The sequence below is a fragment of the Myotis lucifugus genome, unplaced genomic scaffold (assembly GCF_000147115.1).
Source record: "Myotis lucifugus unplaced genomic scaffold, Myoluc2.0 scaffold_6, whole genome shotgun sequence".
Lineage (NCBI taxonomy): Eukaryota > Metazoa > Chordata > Mammalia > Chiroptera > Vespertilionidae > Myotis > Myotis lucifugus.
In genome coordinates, this window is record NW_005871054.1 from 15,038,893 (window position 1) to 15,056,484 (window position 17,592).

At 39.0% G+C, this 17,592-nt stretch overlaps 1 protein-coding gene across 1 annotated transcript in view; it reads left to right on the plus strand.

Annotated features, from left to right (window-relative positions):
- The window catches only part of THADA (THADA, armadillo repeat containing), a 284,676-nt gene that overhangs the window by 15,603 nt on the left and 251,481 nt on the right, over nt 1-17,592 (plus strand). Inside the window, exons 12-16 of the mRNA XM_014447808.2 lie at nt 1,924-2,075; nt 2,971-3,126; nt 3,753-3,875; nt 8,404-8,527; nt 15,846-15,997. Of these exons, the coding sequence (XP_014303294.1) occupies nt 1,924-2,075; nt 2,971-3,126; nt 3,753-3,875; nt 8,404-8,527; nt 15,846-15,997 (707 nt within the window). The remainder of the gene's footprint in view (nt 1-1,923; nt 2,076-2,970; nt 3,127-3,752; nt 3,876-8,403; nt 8,528-15,845; nt 15,998-17,592) is intronic.

Genomic DNA, 17,592 nt, shown 5'->3' on the forward strand with positions numbered 1-17,592 from the left:
AATGTTCAAATTTAAATAGTAAAGAAGGATATTAACATTAAGGATTTCAGATTGAAACCAAATGCTACTGCACATAGCTGAATAGAGTTTTTTGATTGAAGTCATTTCTACAGACTAAGGATAGATTCCAGTTATGATTATGAGGTTTATTTTATTATAGTAGTCCCTCCTTATCTGCAGGGGATACACTTAAAGACCCTCAGTGGATGCCTGAAGCTATGGATAGTACTGAACCCCATGTATACTATGTTTTTCCCTATGCATACATACTTATGATAAAGTTTACTTTATAAATTAGACAGTTTCATGGAGTCATTTTTACTATAAATCTTAGCAACCTCAGATTTTTTTCCCCTTATTAAGTCAAGAACTTTTATTTTTTTCACTTAAAGAAAGCACTTTACGACTTTTCTTTGGCATGCCCGAATTGTCAGCATCACTATTCTTTGCTTCAGGACCATTATTAGTAAAATAAAGGTTACTTATTTTACACAAGCACTGTGATATAGCAACAGTCCTAACTGAATTGGCCACCAAGTGACTAATGGGCAGATACGGTATACAGTGTGGATACACTGGGCAAAGGGAAGATTCACGTCCTGGGCTGAACAGAGTGGGACTGTGCTATATTTCATCACCTACTCAGAACGGTGTGCAATTCAAAACTTGTGACTTGTTTATTTCTGGAAATTTTCATTTAATGTTTTTGGATCATGGTTGACCGTAGGTAACTGAAACTGTGGGAAGTGAAACTGTGGATAAGGGGGGACTTCTGTACTAGGTTTTTAAAATTCTTTTGTCAAGTTCTTATTTGTTATTTGGTTGTCAGAATGGAGTAAAAGTTTGTGTGTTTTATATAAACATTGAAGTGATAAAAACAGTAATTGAAAACTGCTTTGGCAAGGTTAAACAGGTAAAATGGCTGTAGCAAGTTTTTGCCTGTGGGAAAAAGACAAAACATTGAGAGGCGTCACCTCAGGAAACAGCCGTCTGTAATAATTTAGAATGGGGTAAGCATCCCATGGAAACTCTGTAACTGCAGGAGTCACTGCATTACAGCACAATTCAGTAATTAATGCCTAAAATTATGATCCTGACTCATTATGCAAATCTTAATATTATTCTGTTTAGCGAAGCAGGAATATGGCACCCTACATCACATTTTAAGAATATTTGCAACTAAGATAATTTAAAAACTTTCAATACTTCAAAGAGTAACTATGAGATAGTTGAAAAGTCTGATTCCTATACATAAAAATAAGTCATTGTTTTAATTTTTAATAATTTTTCTTGCCTTATTGAGAAGCCATCTGAAGTCCAGAATGAATATGTTCTGAAGTAAGGTAGGATTGACTTTTATCTCAAGGTGTCCTGTGGGCCAGAGCTCCCTGTCCACTTAGTAATGGCTGATGTCCTAGTCTCTGAAAGCATCATGTTCTTTGTGATCCTCCTTTTAGCCTCTTTATTAGGGGGGAATCAGTAACTCCAAAATATGCAGAGAGGTTCAGTGTTTATCTTTAGAGAAATAAACACAGAAATGTTTTTCCTGTTTTTGGTTGAAAGTCGTTCAGTTATTTTTACTGTTTTAAATATTTCTCCACCTGATTTATTTTTTCCTGATTCACTTCCTGATTTGTTTTCTAACTGTCAAGGTAAAAGTAAAAATATTAGCTAGAAATTATGATTTTTTTAAAGTTAACAATAAGGGGGATTATGTTATTTGAAATTGACACAGGAACTATTAAATCTTTTAAGTAATGATTATTTTATAATAGGAACTTTAACTCATGCTAGATTGAGTTTAAATATGATTTTTGAAATATAATGTTAGTTATAAACATGAAAATTGTGGTAGTATTTACATAGCACAGTACTGGTCTTTGTTACTGCTTTTGAAACAAGAGCAATCTTTTCCATCTTTAGGGTCATATAATAGTAGAGGGGCTCTGGGAGCTTTGATGGCATGTCTGCGAACAGCTAGAGCTCATGGACACCTTCAGTCTGCAACGGATGCCTGGAGGAGTCTTGTGTCCAGTGCAAAAATAAAGCAGGGCTTAATTCATCAGCACTGCCAAGTAAGTAAACAGAATAACTAGCAATTCACTCATAGAGTAGATCCCTGGTTTTTTATTCATTTGTCAACCCAGTACAGAGTCCCCTAAGTTATGCCCATCACTGCTTTAAGGGGTTCATAGGATGATGAATAGAGAATGAAAAGTGAAGACCTTGTACTCAGGCTTCTTGGAGTTTAGTTGAAGGAATAAGAAAACCTGCATAAAACAACTAGAGACTCCTAGAAAAAAATACAGATACAAGAGTGCCTTTATGGGTAAGGACTTGGGAAACTCAGGAGAAGAGACTGATCAGAGCAGTGGTGGCTGATTAGGAAAGTGATGAATTTGATTAGAAGAGGAAGCATTGGAGCAGCCCACAGAATGACAACCAAGGATGGGAGAATGATTAAGGAAATTGTTTGGCAGGAGTGAAGTGTTTTTCCCATTTTATGGAAGCCTCCACTCCTAGGCTGAAGGCTTCAGTTTTCATTCAGTTGGTAACTAGGAACCAGAGCCTTCAGCAAGGAAGTGAAATTAATGCAAACAAAGATGAGTGTGTAGAATGGGATTTAGGTGTACATGACTAATCTGAGAGTGGGGAGGGGTCCTGGGGTAAAGTTGTCACTGAGGAAATAGAATAAAAAGAATGAAGTTTAACATTACTGTGGCATAAGAATCTTTCAGATTGTTTAATAAATATCCAATCTACACATTTGATAAAATAATTTTATAGGCAATAACCACAGGATCTTAGGGATTAGGAAACTTTTCTGAAGTACATATGGGTAAACTGAGGTTTACTGTTTTTTGTTTTTTTTTTCTTTGGTAGCCTATGTAAAAAATTAAACGTGTCAAGTGGTTTAGGCTTCACTTATCTCATTGAAAAATTAACATGTTATTGCTTGATGTGTTTTAGGTACGGATAGATACACTAGGCTTGCTTTGCGAAAGCAATCGAAGCACCGAAATTGTTACCATAGAAGAAATGCAGTGGATTCAATTCTTTATCACATACAATCTTAACAGTCAGTCTCCAGGAGTGCGGCAACAGATTTGTTCTCTTCTTAAAAAGGTAGAATTTCTCATCAGAAATGATTTTGCTCTGGAAATCATTTCTCAAAAGAGTGCAGATTTTGGGAGAGTGTGAGAATAATGGTCATGGGCTTATAGTACCACATCTCTTCATGACCCTTCCATACAACAGTTTACATTTGGGATTAAAGTCCAGAGTGAAAAGTCCTTTCATTTTGGTGTAATAAGTCAAACTGGAGCTCTTATTTCGAAAGGCAAAAAGAAATCTAGTGATGAGTTGTTAGGGTACAAGTTATTTGAAGAAATCTTTTAAAGCACCTCATGAAACGGTCATTATTGAATAATTCAGCTTGAATTAATCATGTGATACTTTATGGGGTAAAGAATTGGTAGAATATAGAAGTGAATATATAGTCTTTAGGTTCTTGCTGACCTAAAGGAAATAGAACTGTGTTTTAAAGACTTGTATTCTGGTTTGCAGTGTAATGTTGTGTTTTGTTTTAACAACGTAAATGCTAATTTTCTGTCAAAAAGAGACACTGTGTAAATATTAAGAGTTTATAAACCAGTACTTTCCTTGCCTGAAGTTTTAGTTTAAAGAATTTAGGAAGTTTTTCCTTTGCCATTTAAAGTTAACATGTGGCTTATTTTTCTTTTTCTCAAAAGTTGTTTTGTAGGATACAGGAAAGTTCTCAGGTGCTTTATAAACTGGAGCAAAATAAATCCAAACATGAACCAGAGAATGAGTTAGCCAATCAGCACCCTTCTGTTTCTTTACATCAGTATAAGGTAAGTGATATATTTCTAGACACATGGATTCTTAAGAAACCCAGAACGATGATGAATATGCATTAAAGGGAAATAAATGGAAGTCTCTTGGTAAGTAGTATTTATGTGCTTTTTTATTCAAGCTGGGTTTTACATATTCCTACTGGTGCTTTCGTAGTTCTCTTCAGGTCACCTGAATTGTGGAACCAGTGCTGGACTTCAGGTCTCTTAGGAAGCAACATTAATGAGTTAGCCTCAATCATTTACAGCTCATGTGGGCCAGATGGATTTAATTCTGTAACAGAAAGGTAACCGCTGGCTCTGAACTACTCCACTCCTCCCCAGGGCAGAAGACTGCTGAGTCTGGGTCTCCTCCCTTTATACTAACATGACTTTCGGTGGCTTGGTGTTAGTGACTCCTGGCTCATGGTCCAGCTATGGAGGTTTTGTCTGTCCCATTTTGGAGTGAGCTTTGAAGAGTAGGATTGACTTTTAGGATACGGTGTTAGTGGGTTGGATGGAACCCCAGGTACAGCAGCCCCAGTCTCAGCCAGGGCTCAGCTCAACAACCTTTAATTTCTGTCCATCAGAACAGAATGAACTTTCTACCACTGATTTCTTACTCCAAATCTAGCCTCTTAGAAGTAGATTCTTATTTTTTTCTAAGACCCATATAGAGGACAGAGTTCATCTATTTCATTTACAGAAACAGTAAATTGATACATTGGAGCTATAGCATAGTGAGTACCTACTTTAAACATTATGGATGGGCCTTAGTTTTCAGTGTTGTATTAAAAGGTACAAAATAATCTGAGGAAGAATATTCCTATACAAAGGCTGAAAGCAGTTTCATCTTTGTAAAATCCCAACAGTGACGATTGGAAAAGCACATAGGTTTAGTCCTAATTCTGCCATCAACTAGTTGGTTTACTTGGAGTCTATTCAACTGTAAGTGGGATTAGTAACCACTGTGAAAGGTTTGTTTTGATGACTAAATGAGAAAGCTTTTTGTGAACTCTTAAGTCACTCTAAAAAGCCTTGCTGGCAGTCATTAAAAGTGATCAGAGTATGTACTGAGCACTTGCTGTGTGTGTGTAAGAGTTATTTTTTAGCCTTTCTGAGATTACTGCTAGATGATCTAAGATAACACATTTCTTTAGCTTCTTTTTTTTTTTAATTAAATCTTTATTGTTCAGATTATTACAGTTGTTCCTCTTTTCCCCCCCCATAGCTCCCCTCCACCCGGTTCCCACCCCACCCTCTGCCCTTATCCCCGGCACTGTCCTCATCCATAGGTGTACGATTTTTGTCCAGTCTCTTCCCCCACCCCCCACACTCCTTTCCACCCGAGAATTGTCAGTCCACTCCCTTTCTATGCCCCTGATTCTATTATATTCACCGGTTTATTCTGTTCATCAGATTTTTTATTCACTTGATTTTTAGATTCACTTGTTGATAGATGCATATTTGTTGTTCATAATTTGTATCTTTACCTTTTTCTTCTTCCTCTTTTTAAAGGATACCTTTCAGCATTTCATATAATACTGGTTTGGTGGTGATGAACTCCTTTAGCTTTTTCTCATCTGTGAAGCTCTTTATCTGACCTTCAATTCTGAATGATAGCTTTTCTGGGTAAAGTAATTTTGGTTGTAGGTTCTTGCTATTCATCACTTTGAATATTTCTTGCCACTCCCTTCTGGCCTGCATAGTTTCTATTGAGAAATCAGCTGACAGTCGTATGGGTACTCCCTTGTAGGTAACTAACTGTTTTTCTCTTGCTGCTTTTAAGATTCTCTCTTTGTCTTTTGCTCTTGGCATTTTAATTATGATGTGTCTTGGTGTGGTCCTCTTTGGATTCCTTTTGTTTGGGGTTCTCTGCGCTTCCTGGACTTGTAAGTCTATTTCTTTCACCAGGTAGGGGAAGTTTTCTGTCATTAATTCTTCAAATAGGTTTTCAATATCTTGCTCTCTCTCTTCTTCTGGCACCCCCATAATTCAGATGTTGGTACGCTTGAAGTTGTCCCAGAGGCTCCTTACACTATCTTCATATTTTTGGATTCTTTTTTCTTTTTGCTTTTCTGGTTGGGTGTTTTTTGCTTCTTCGTATTTCAAATCTTTGACTTGATTCTTGCGATCCTCTAGTCTGCTGTTGGATCTCTGTATATTATTCTTTATTTCAGTCAGTGTATGCTTAATTTCTAGTTGGTCCTTTTTCATATCTTCGAGGGTCTCACTAAATTTATCGGCGATTTCTAGAAAATTCTTGAAAAACCTTATAAGTGTGGTTTTGAGCTCTATATCCAGTAGTTTGCTTTCCTCCATTTCTCTCATTTGTGACCTGTTTCTTTTTCACCGCATTTTGGCTGCTTCCCTGTGTTGATAGAGTGGCTTTCTGTGCTAGGTGTCCTATAGGGCCCAGTGGCTCAGCCTCCCCAATTACCTGAGGTGGACACTCTTGGTGCACCCCTTTGTGGGCTTTGTGCACAGTCTTGTTGTAGTTAAACCTTGATTGTTGTAGGTATCACTGGGAGGAATTGACCTCTGGGCTAATTGGCTGTGAGAATCAGCTGTGTCTACGGTGGGAGAACTTCTGTGCTGGAGACACCCTTCTGGGGCAAGACTTGCTTCAGTGGGGCTTTGGTGCTCATTGAGTCTGCCCCCTGAGTGTGTCCCTTATGGATTTGAGGAGTTGTAATCTGGATGGTCCCACTCTGACCACTGGGTACACTGGCTCTTGGATCTCTAAGGAGGTGCTAATTTAGCCTCTGCCTGAGGCTGCCCAGCAGGAGCTATGGAGAGATCTGCAGATTCCTCTTCTTTGTTTGGGGTTTGGAGGTGCCCAGATGAGGCCCAGCTGTGAAGCAATGCAAGCTGCTGTGGGGCCTTGGGCCTTCTTTTAGATGTTCTGGGTCTCTCTGACCCAGCTGCAGTTTGTTAGGTAATTTTCAGATTGCAAAGGGCCAGGCCATTCATATGCAAAAGCCTCTGCACACAGCTTGGGTGGGGCGGGGTCTCAGGGTATCAACAGGGGGAGCAAACAGCTATGGCGGATCCTCAGTCCTACCCTAAGAGGCCCTGGGTCTCAGTGTCCCGGTAATCGCTGCAAGCACCTCTAAAAGAAAGCCGCCCTCGAGTTCTGCCTGATGCCAGACAATCCAGTTTCTCTTCGTATGACGTATGAGTCTGGGTCCCCAGAGACTCGCCCGGAACTGGAGTTCAGAGCAGTCGAGAGCTTGAGACTCCCTTCCGATTGAAAAAGACAACTGAGTCCTCAGTTGCCAGCCCTTTCCGCGTGCGCCTCCATATCTCTGCACTTTACTTTCGCACCTCCTCTGAGTCTCAGTGTGCTTTTCTCTTTCCTTTTAGTTGTAGAATTTCCACTCAGCCAGCCTTCCTGTGGTTCTGGATGATGTCCGTTTTGTCTTTTAGTTGTATTTTTGAAGTGGTTGTGCGAGGCAGCAATTTCAGGTGTTTACCTATGCCACCATCTTGGTTTCCTCCATTAGCTTCTTTTTGAAAAGGTAAAATGAGATTTGTCTAACTTAGGTATTTAGAAACACAAAACCCATTTTATGGATTGACATTCTGATTTTTCATGTATGTATTTTTTTTTAGTTTGTGCTTATGGATATATATTTTTTAAAAACTAGTCTTTAGATAGAGTATTAATCAGCTATTCATTTATAATTAAAACTAGTTTAACTAGGATATTTTTAGTAACTACCCTATTCCTTTGAAACTAATAAACTCTTACTTAGGGCCTGTAAGGGCCTAGAGGGTAAGTCCCCAGAGTTGTATATCCTTGACCAAAGAAATGAATTCTGGGATCCTGTCTAGAGTCATTTGAGAGTAGAGCTGCTTATATCTATCTGTTCAGTTACAAATATATGTCGTCAGGGCATAGTATTATACTAGATGCTTCAGAACCACAACTTTTCCTTATAATTTTTCTCTTGATCTTACACAGAAAAAAATTATCATTTTAATTAGAGGGAGAAGATTTTATCCTGGATAAAGTATTTCCCACTTTGCTTTTTGTTTGAAAATTGCATTTTACTAAAAGTTTTTATTTTTTATCTTTGTATAAACAGAATGGTAGAGCAGGAGTCTAAAAAAAGGGGCAGACAGAAGAAGACAACAGAATAGTTGGATTTTTAAATGAATTATGTCATAACTAAATTTATCAAGTATTACATTTATCAAATTTTTCAGGTAACATGTATTGGATATTTCTTTGGTCATTTTAAAAGTTAAAATGTATACATATTTTTGATGCCTGAATGCATCACTAAAAATGTGTGGTTATTTCCTTGTGTGGAACATCGGATTTGTACTTGTTGGCTCTACAAAGATGGAGTTCATTACAGTCATGATATAGCTCATGGTCAAGGGTGTCAATCAGCAGTGTTAAGGGAGGTGAATAACTAGTATTGTTTCTAAAAATATTTTTTCCTTAATTAAAAGAAAAAAAACCCATTCTTAAATGTGGAACTTTGATGATAACCTATTGTGAGTTAACTCAATTATACTTATTGTAATTTATTTTTAGAATTTCATGTCATCCATTTGCAACAGTCTTTTTGAAGCATTGTTTCCTGGCTCTTCCTACCCAACTAGATTTTCAGCTTTAACCATTTTAGGCTCAATAGCTGAAGTTTTTCCTGTCCCAGAAGGTAAGTTTTCAATAATGTTTGGGGAAGTATTTATTTTTTCTTGCAAAACACATTTTTTCAACATTTTGTTTTGCTTGAAACTTGGGTTTTGTTGCCTTTTAAGGTTCTTATGAGAGGTTTTATTCTCACTATATAATTCTTCTGTGGACATAATTAAATTTGTCAATAAAGACACATGAGGGAAACTGTAGTTATTATTTGCCAAACCAAAACTACAGTTTTCATGGACTATACTTATTATGTTCTCATTGTGCTCCAACTTATATGTTGGTGTTCTAATCTAGTGCCCAATCTGTTCTTTAAGTTAAAAAAAAAAATTTCTCTTATGTATTACAGTGAGTCTTTGTGGTTAAAATGTGGTTTCCCTCTACATGCTATCTGTTCAGTAAGTCTCATTCTGGTTTCAGAAAGACTATAGGATGATATCATTTCCAGGCATCCTGCTTTAATGATGCCCTTTGTTTCTCCTTCTGTGGGATACTCAGCTGAACATTGAATCTGGTTTGTGCTCAGTCCTTCTTGATTGTGGTCAAACAGAAAAATATCCTGCTCTGCTACTTCTTGGAAAGCAATGGCCAGAGGATCAGAGAACTTTATTATATCGTTGGATTTATTTATTTATTTTTTTAGTTTAAATATTTAGGCAAAGTATACTTTTTTTAGCTGGGAGCAGAGTTATTTGATATTAATACAGGCTTGCTTCATTTGAAGAAAACCATTTTCCCCCTAAATTTTTATTTGAAAAAAATTCAAGCCAAACAGCAAAGGTTCAAGAACAGTTCAATGTACAACTGTGTACCCTCTACCTAGATTTATCACTTGTTTATATGATGCCATCCTTCCTATATAATTAAAGCCTAATATGCTAAATGTCTGGTCGTCCAGTTGGCTGTTCAGCCAGTCAAAGTGTAATATGCTAATGATATGCTAAGGCCGCTCAACTGCTTGCTATGACATGCACTGACCACCAGGGGGCAGACAGTCAACTGGCCGACCAGTCACTATGACGTGCACTGACCAGCAGGGGGCAGATGCTCAATGCAGATGCTCCAGCCAGTAGGTTAGCTTGCTGCTGGTGTCCGGCCGATCGGGACTGAGCAAGATGGGCCAAACACACCCTCTAGCCCTCCTGTAGTCCCTCCCCGGCTGGCCAACCTCCCACGTCCCTCCCTGGCCCTATTGTGCACTGGTGGGGTCCCTCGGCCTGGCTTGCTCCCTCTTGCAATCTGGGACCTCTCAGGGGATGTTGGAGAGCCGGTTTCAGCCCAATTGGTTGCTATGACATGCACTGACCACCAGGGGGCAGATGCTCAATGCAGGAGCTGCCCCTTGGTGGTCAGTGCGCTCCCACAGGGGGAGTGCCGCTCAGTCAGAAGCTGGGTTCATGGCTGGCAAGCGCAGCAGCAGTGGCAGAGACAGAGAGTGGGCCTAAGTCATCAGTCGGACATCCCCTGAGGGCTCCTGGACTGTGAGAGGGCGCAGGCTGGCTGCGGGACCTCCCCCCCTCCAGTGCACGAATTTTGTGCACTGGGCCTCTAGTTAATATATAAATGGGTTCTTGGAAACTGCAGCTTTAAGTGAAACAACGTGTAACGAAACCAGTTTTACCACAGGCTAATTGATATAAACAAGAGTTAAGTTTCTATAGCGTACTTTTGGCCACAAAAACATCACCAAACTTCTAAAAAAAGACCTGAAACACTTCTAATATTAAGCATTGAAATAAATGTGAGATTACATGTACATTTAAGAAAGGCTAATAAAAACAAGTAAGATAATTCTTTTCTAACCCGTTTATTCCAGTCAGGGTCTCAGGTGGCCTGAGCCCACCCTGGCAGCTCAGGGCACAAGGGACAGGATGCCTTTCCATTGCAGGGCACACTCACACACATACACACCGACACTTACTCAGACTGGAACAATTTATTTTTGTTTTTATTTTTATTTTTTAAATATATTTTATTGATTTTTTACAGAGAGGAAGGGAGAGGGATAGAGAGTTAGAAACATCGATGAGAGAGAAACATCGACCAGCCGCCTCCTGCACACCTCCTACTGGGGATGTGCCCGCAACCAAGGTACATGCCCTTGACCGGAATCGAACCCAGGACCCTTCAGTCCACAGGCTGAAGCTCTATCCACTGAGCCAAACCGGTCTGGCCAGACTGGGACAATTTAGACACAGCTGTTACCGAACATGGACATTGTTGGGATGTGGGAGGAAACTGGGCTGCCCATAGAAAACCCATGCAGACACGGGGACAACTTGCAGATTTCACACAGAAAGTGGCCTTTGTGGGAATTAAATCCACCCCATGTCAATGTTATTAAGAAAGGATGTTGAACAAAATGACATTATTCACGAATTTGCCATATTTGCTTTATCTCTCTATCTCTCATTAATTTTTTAACTATAACACAATGATCAAATTTTGGAAATTTAATGTTGATATAATGCTGTTATCTAATATACAACCTATATTAAAAATTTGCCAGTTGTCCCAATAAGTGGTCTTTTTTAGAAAAAAATTTTTGCCTGTAATCCAGAAACTAGTTCAAGATCATACATTGCATTTCGTTGTTATTTCTCTTTTAGCCTCCTTTAATCTGGAAAGTGTCTTATTTCGTGACATTAACATTTTGGAGGAATGTGTCTCAGTCTTCTTGTTTCCTCATGATTTCACTCAGGTTTTGCATTTTTGGTATGAATATCTCATAGGTGATGTGATGTTTTTCTCAGGGCATCATAGCAGGAGGTACATAATGTTGGCTTGTTTATGATGGTAAATTTGATCACCTAATGAGAGTAGGTGTGGGAGGCCGAAAAATGACCTCCAAAAGGTATCCACATCAAATCCTAGAACCCATGAATGTGAACCTTACTTGGAAAAAGATTCTTTGCAGAAGTGATTAAGTTAAGGATCTTAAAATGAGATAACCTTGGATTATCTGGATGGGCCTAAATGCCATCACAAGTGTTATAAGAGAGAGGAAAAGGGAGATCTGACACATAGAGAGGAGTCAGTGTGACAGTAGAGATTGGAGAGCTATGGCTACAAGCCATGGAATCCTGGCAGCCACCAGAAGCTGAAAGAGTCAGGCACCATTCTCCCTTTGAGCCCCCACAGTGAGCATGGCCCTAACAACACCTGGATTTTGTACTTCTAGCTTCCAGGACTGTGAGAGAATAGATTTCTATGGTTTTAAGCCACCAAGTTTGTGGTAATTTGTTACAACAGCCTCAGAAAATATTAATAGAGGCATCCATCAGTAAAGAAAATTGCAATGGTACTACAACTGAACTTAGGAAATGAAGTTTTGCTACAAGTGATTGCTTATCCAGTTAACAAAAAGTTTTCTGTATAGTTGCACTTAGGTGTAGGGGAAGTAACACTGGGCTGAATTATGCTGGTAATTTTTCAATTGAGAGAGTAGTTTAACATATGTAAGTGTACTTTAAAAATGAAAAACCCGAGTTATATTCCTAATGAATGAGTCACATATAATTGGGCAGTGACTGACATCACAGTATTTCTGTTTATTAAACAACGTGGGGGTAATGCAATGGTGCAAGCCACACTATACCCATTAACTTTAAAGGAGGCTACAAAGGTATGACCATGAAATACTGGATGGGAAATGTAAATTTATTTTTCATCTTTATCACAAGAACTTTAATGTGGGTTTCTGTATTATTTTATAGAAGGTCTGTGATTTGGGACTAGTCAAATGGTTTCTTCCTTTCCTCAAATATATCCTAGTTCAAGAAGAATAAGCACATGCATCTTTCTTACTCAGAATAAAATATCGCAGTATTTATGGTGAAAAACTTGATTCCTCAATTAGATTAAAGGTGTTGGTTCAGTAAATATTTATTTAGTTATTATATGTCATGCAGCCGTGGATACGCAGTGTACAAAACAAAGTGCTTCCCATTTTTGAGCTTAGATTTTAGTGAAGGGAGTCAGACCCTACCGAGTAATAGGTATGATTTTAGATGGGGATAAGTACTATGAAAAAATATTTCAGGAAGAGAAGGGGAGGGAGATTTGGATTGCCTGGGAGGATGGGCAGTGCTAGCCGTTTCATACAGAGAAAGCTTCATATTTGACTAGAGCCCTTAAAACAACCAGTGGGTGAAGAAGAAATCACAAGGGAAATTAGAAAATACTTTGAGAGGAATAAAAACAAAAGCACAACATACAAAAACGTATGGGATGAAGCCAAAGCAGAGGTCATAGATTTATAGCTATACATGCCTACATTTAAAAAGAAAATAATTGCAAATCAGTAAGATATACCTCAAGGAATTAGAAAAAGAAGAGCAAACCTTACTGGAAGCTAGCAGAAGGAAGGAAATAATACAGATTAGAATGGAGATAAATGAAATGGAGTATAGAAAAACAGTATAGAGACCCAACGAAACCAAAAGTTGGGGTTGTTGGTTTTTTTTAAAGATCACCAAAATTGACCAAGTTTTGACTATACTAGGGAAAAAAAAGAAGGCGTAAATAACTAAAATCAGAAATGAAAGTAAGGATGTTTCCACTGACCTTACAGAAATAAAAAGGACTATAAGATTGTGCCGAGCCAGCTCAGCCAAGGGTTCACAAGCCTGATGGGGGCTGGAAGGGCGGGGGTGGGGGGTCACGGCGAAGGATGAAGAAAAGACAGACAAAGAGAATAAGCTGGGTCTAGGTCAGGGGTGGGCAACCCCTGGCATGCGTGCCAAACATGACATGCCAGTAACTTTTGCTGGCACGCGAAACCTTTAATATCGACTTCTTTATTTTTCAGATAAATTCAGTGTAGGTGCATCTTAGATAAATAGTTTTACATAACAAGTTATCTTAAAGACCATAGGCATGGATTGACGAGAGAGGGGAAGAGCAATTTCTATGCCTCTGCCTTAACTCTCCCTGCCTTCCTAGATCTGACCAGTGTTTTGCTTTCATCCACATACACTTGTGAATCTTTGTTCTCAGGGATGAATTTTGTTAAGTCTCGTAATAGAAGTAGCCTGATAGGTGAAAGTAGTAGCTCGTGCATATCTCTGAAGGTCACGAAATATAAACCCGATGTAAAATCTCTGTCATCAGTGATGCAGCAGCAAAAGTCCCACTGATAATATCAAATGGAGTCATAAAGTTTTCTGTCGGACTATCAGTGTACATGTATACATTAAAAAATAAATGTATTTTCATCATATACTGTGTTTTTGTCACTCGAATGAATTTTATTATTTCTTCAAGGTTCTTCACATATGTACACCTTAAGAGATATCAAGTAGGCATAACATGTTCTCAAAAAATTAGGGTTGGCACGCAGAAGAATTTTGAGTCAGAGATTTTGCTGGTCTTGGCACGCACTCACAAAAAGGTTGCCCACCTCTGGTCTAGGTGGATCTTCCTGTGCCTGGTTGAGGCGCAGAGAGAGAGGTCTAGAGAGCAACCTGCGCCTTTATTTTATAGTCAGAGGTAAACAAGGTAGTGGTCACCATAATTACAATGTTCTTGTGAGTTTCACTTGTTTGGGTAGCACTTGCTGTACTTCCCACAGCCCATTAGCTACCCAGATAAGATCTAGGGCAGGGGTGGGCAACCTTTTTGTGAGTGCGTGCCAAAACCAGCAAAATCTCTGACTCAAAGTTCTTCTGCGTGCCAACCCTAATTTTTTGAGAACATGTTACGCCTACTTGATATCTCTTAAGGTGTACATATGTGAAGAACCTTGAAGAAATAATAAAAATTTGAGCGACAAAAACACAGTATATGATGATGAAAAATACATTTATTTTTTAATGTATACTGATAGTCCGACAGAAAACTTTATGACTCCGTTTGATATTATCAGTGGGACTTTTGCTACTGCATCACTGATGACAGAGATTTTACATCGGGTTTATATTTCGTGACCTTCAGAGATATGCACGAGCTACTACTTTCACCTATCAGGCTACTTCTATTACGAGACTTAACAAAATTCATCCCTGAGAACAAAGATTCACAAGCGTATGTGGATGAAACCAAAACCCTGGTCGGATCTAGGAAGGCAGAGAGAGTTAAGGCAGAGGCATAGAAATTGCTCTTCCCCTCTCTCGTCAATCCATGTCTATGGTCTTTAAGATAACTTGTTATGTAAAATTATTTATTTATCTAAGATGCACCACTAGACACAGATGCTCACTTTCACCACTGCCATTCCCCATTGTAGTGAAAGTTCTAGCCAGAACAATTAGGCAAGAGAAAGGGAAAGAGGTATCTGAATTTGAATAGAAGAAGCAAATGTGAGCAGAGGTGTGAATGAAGTGACAAAAACTTCACTTTCTTGCTCTGGTTGTTTTACAGGGTTATACTAACTTGTGAGTTAAGATTAAATTAAAAGCAGTTATATTGAACAACATTCCTCAAGTAAGCATAGGAATGTTTTCAGTTATTAGCAGGGGTTGATTTGTTAAATGCTGTTAAATATGCCTCACATTCTGCTCTGAAACCCATTATTTGCCATAGTTGTTCCATCTTGATCTTAGAGTTAAATGAATTCGGTGACTGCCATCATTCTTTTGTGATAGTTTTCCTGTTCATTTCTAGGTTGGCTAACATTAGTCTTTCTTTGGGAAGAGTTGGGGAAACGTAGTTCTTATATTTTTGCACATTGAAAAATATTTATATTGCTGTTATACTTGATACTGGAATAGGATTTTGATACACGGGTTTCACGGGTTTTTGTCACGCCTTCTTTCCCTGAGGATTTTGTAAGCATTGATTCACTGTCTTCTAGCACTACATGTTGCTCTGGTGAAGAGTGCAGCTAGACTAACTTTTTCCATTTTGTGGCTGAATTTAGCTTTTCTTTGCCTGAATGGCCAAAAGATTTCTTCTTTATCTTTGATGCCCAGTAATTCTATTAGGCTATGTCATGTTGATTATTCAGTGTCAGTTCAACCAAGACACGGTAAGACTTTGGCTCCTAGGTCAAGAAGTTTTATGATGATTTTTTAAAAAGATGTAATTCTTAATTTATTGGTTTTTATTCAAAAAATAACAGTTGTTTGTATATAATATGTAACCTTTTGAAAGAGAATTTTTAAACAAATTAAAAAATTTTACTTCCTATTGGAAAACTGTAATACTTATTATTTTAGCATTTTATGAAATAAATTAATGGAAAAATTATTCTTTTATGCTATTATGGGTAAAGTATGAAGTGTGAATTTTTGTATGAATTTTCTATAAACTTGTCCAAATAACTTGAAAATGTTGACTTCCTTTTCTTTTTATTGACTTTTAAATGTTTGTTTGTTTATTTATTTTTTTAGGTCAAGTCCAAACAGTATATCAGCTGAGTCATGATATTGATGTTGGTCGTTTCCAAACACTAATGGAATGTTTTACCAGCACTTTTGAAACAGTGAAACTTTTAGCATTTGATCTTCTGATGAAGTTACCAAAAATAGTTATACAATTTCAGGTATTTGGACTTTTCCTATGTAAATGTGTATGCATGAAAACTTTCTGTTTAAAGCAAGCATGTCAAACTCGCAACCAGTGGGTTTAAATGAGGCATGTGGCCCGTTAGCTGCGAGTTTGACATGCTTGGTTTAAAGCAACAGTTACAACAGTGGATTGTCCAGGCTCTTTGCATCTGCCTTCTTATATCTTCTGGCTGTTTCAGTAATCATTAATACATCTACTGTTATGGGGTGATGAGGTGGGGATCGATGGTGGGGGAGGAGGAAGTATTGTCAAAGAAAACAAAGTCCAAATCAGTGAGCTTTGTTTTTTTGTTTTGATAAAAAAGGAGGTGTAGGAGGCAGTAGGTTTTATTGTTCACGAGATTATTGGTAGATTTCAGTTAACTGTGGTCTCTCCAGTTTCCTTGGACATGTTAATATTTGATCAAAACACATCACTTACAGTAACTGGAGTAAAAATTTTTGAGATAATCTCCCTGCTTAGTAGACTGGGAAGCTGAGTGTTAAGTGAGGTAGAAAACATGTTTCTGATCTTCCAACAAGCAATAACTAAACTGAGACTGAAACTCGGAGTACTTGAGGTTAACAACCACTTCTCTCCCCGGGAGGTCGACTCCATCCCCAGCCCCCACTCTCTTCCTGACACTTTGCATTTCCCACCTTGGGGTGGAAACCAAAGATAGGCTTGGAAATGAGGGCACAGCATAGGGATGGGTCTGTAGGGGCTCCCTAGCTCAGGGTTCTGCTTTGCCCTTTAGGCTTATTCTGGGGCTGTGAGCTCACCAGCAGCTGTGGGGTCACTGGCTTTAGAGCTTTGTTATGGCTTTCTGTTAGAGCTGTATAAAGACCAAGGGCACCTGCAGGGGCTGCAGCTGGAGCCTAGGGCTCCAGCTATTAGGCTATGTTTAGTGCTTGGCAGCTTGTAGATGCAGTGGATTCTGTAGGAGGACATGTCACAAGGTGTCTGTCCCATGGCTTCTAGATGGCATTGCAAGATCTCAGAGTATCTTTTCTAACTTGAATGCATGTTGGAGTTGCTCTCCAGTGTTCACCTATCCCTGTGGTCTTTCAAGTGCTCTGGTGAGCAGAAGCTTCTTTAGTGCTTCAGCTTCTAACTTTTGTACCATACAGAATTCTTAAAGAAGATACTTTCTTGCATTCTACTTTCTTTCTCCTCTCCCACACTCCCCTCTTCCTTGATCCTTATTTTTCTTTCATCGAACTAGACTTGTAATACACATTTATGTTCATATTTATAAAACTACTAGAGGCCCGGTGCACGGATTCGTGCACTGGTAGGACCCCTTGGCCTGGCCTGCGGGATCGGGCTGAAACTGGTTCTTTGACATCCCCCAAAGAGTGCCGGATTGGGAGAGGGCACAGGCCAGGCCTGGGGGACCCCACCAGTGCATGATCAGGGCCGGGGAGGGACTGAGGGAAGGCTCCAGGGCATGTCTGCCTGTCTCACCCAGTCCCAATCAGCTGGACCCCAGCAGCAAGCTAACCTACTGGTCAGAGCGTCTGCCCCCTGGTGGTCAGTATGCATCATAGTGACTGGTCGAATGAATGGTCAGACACTTAGCATATTAGG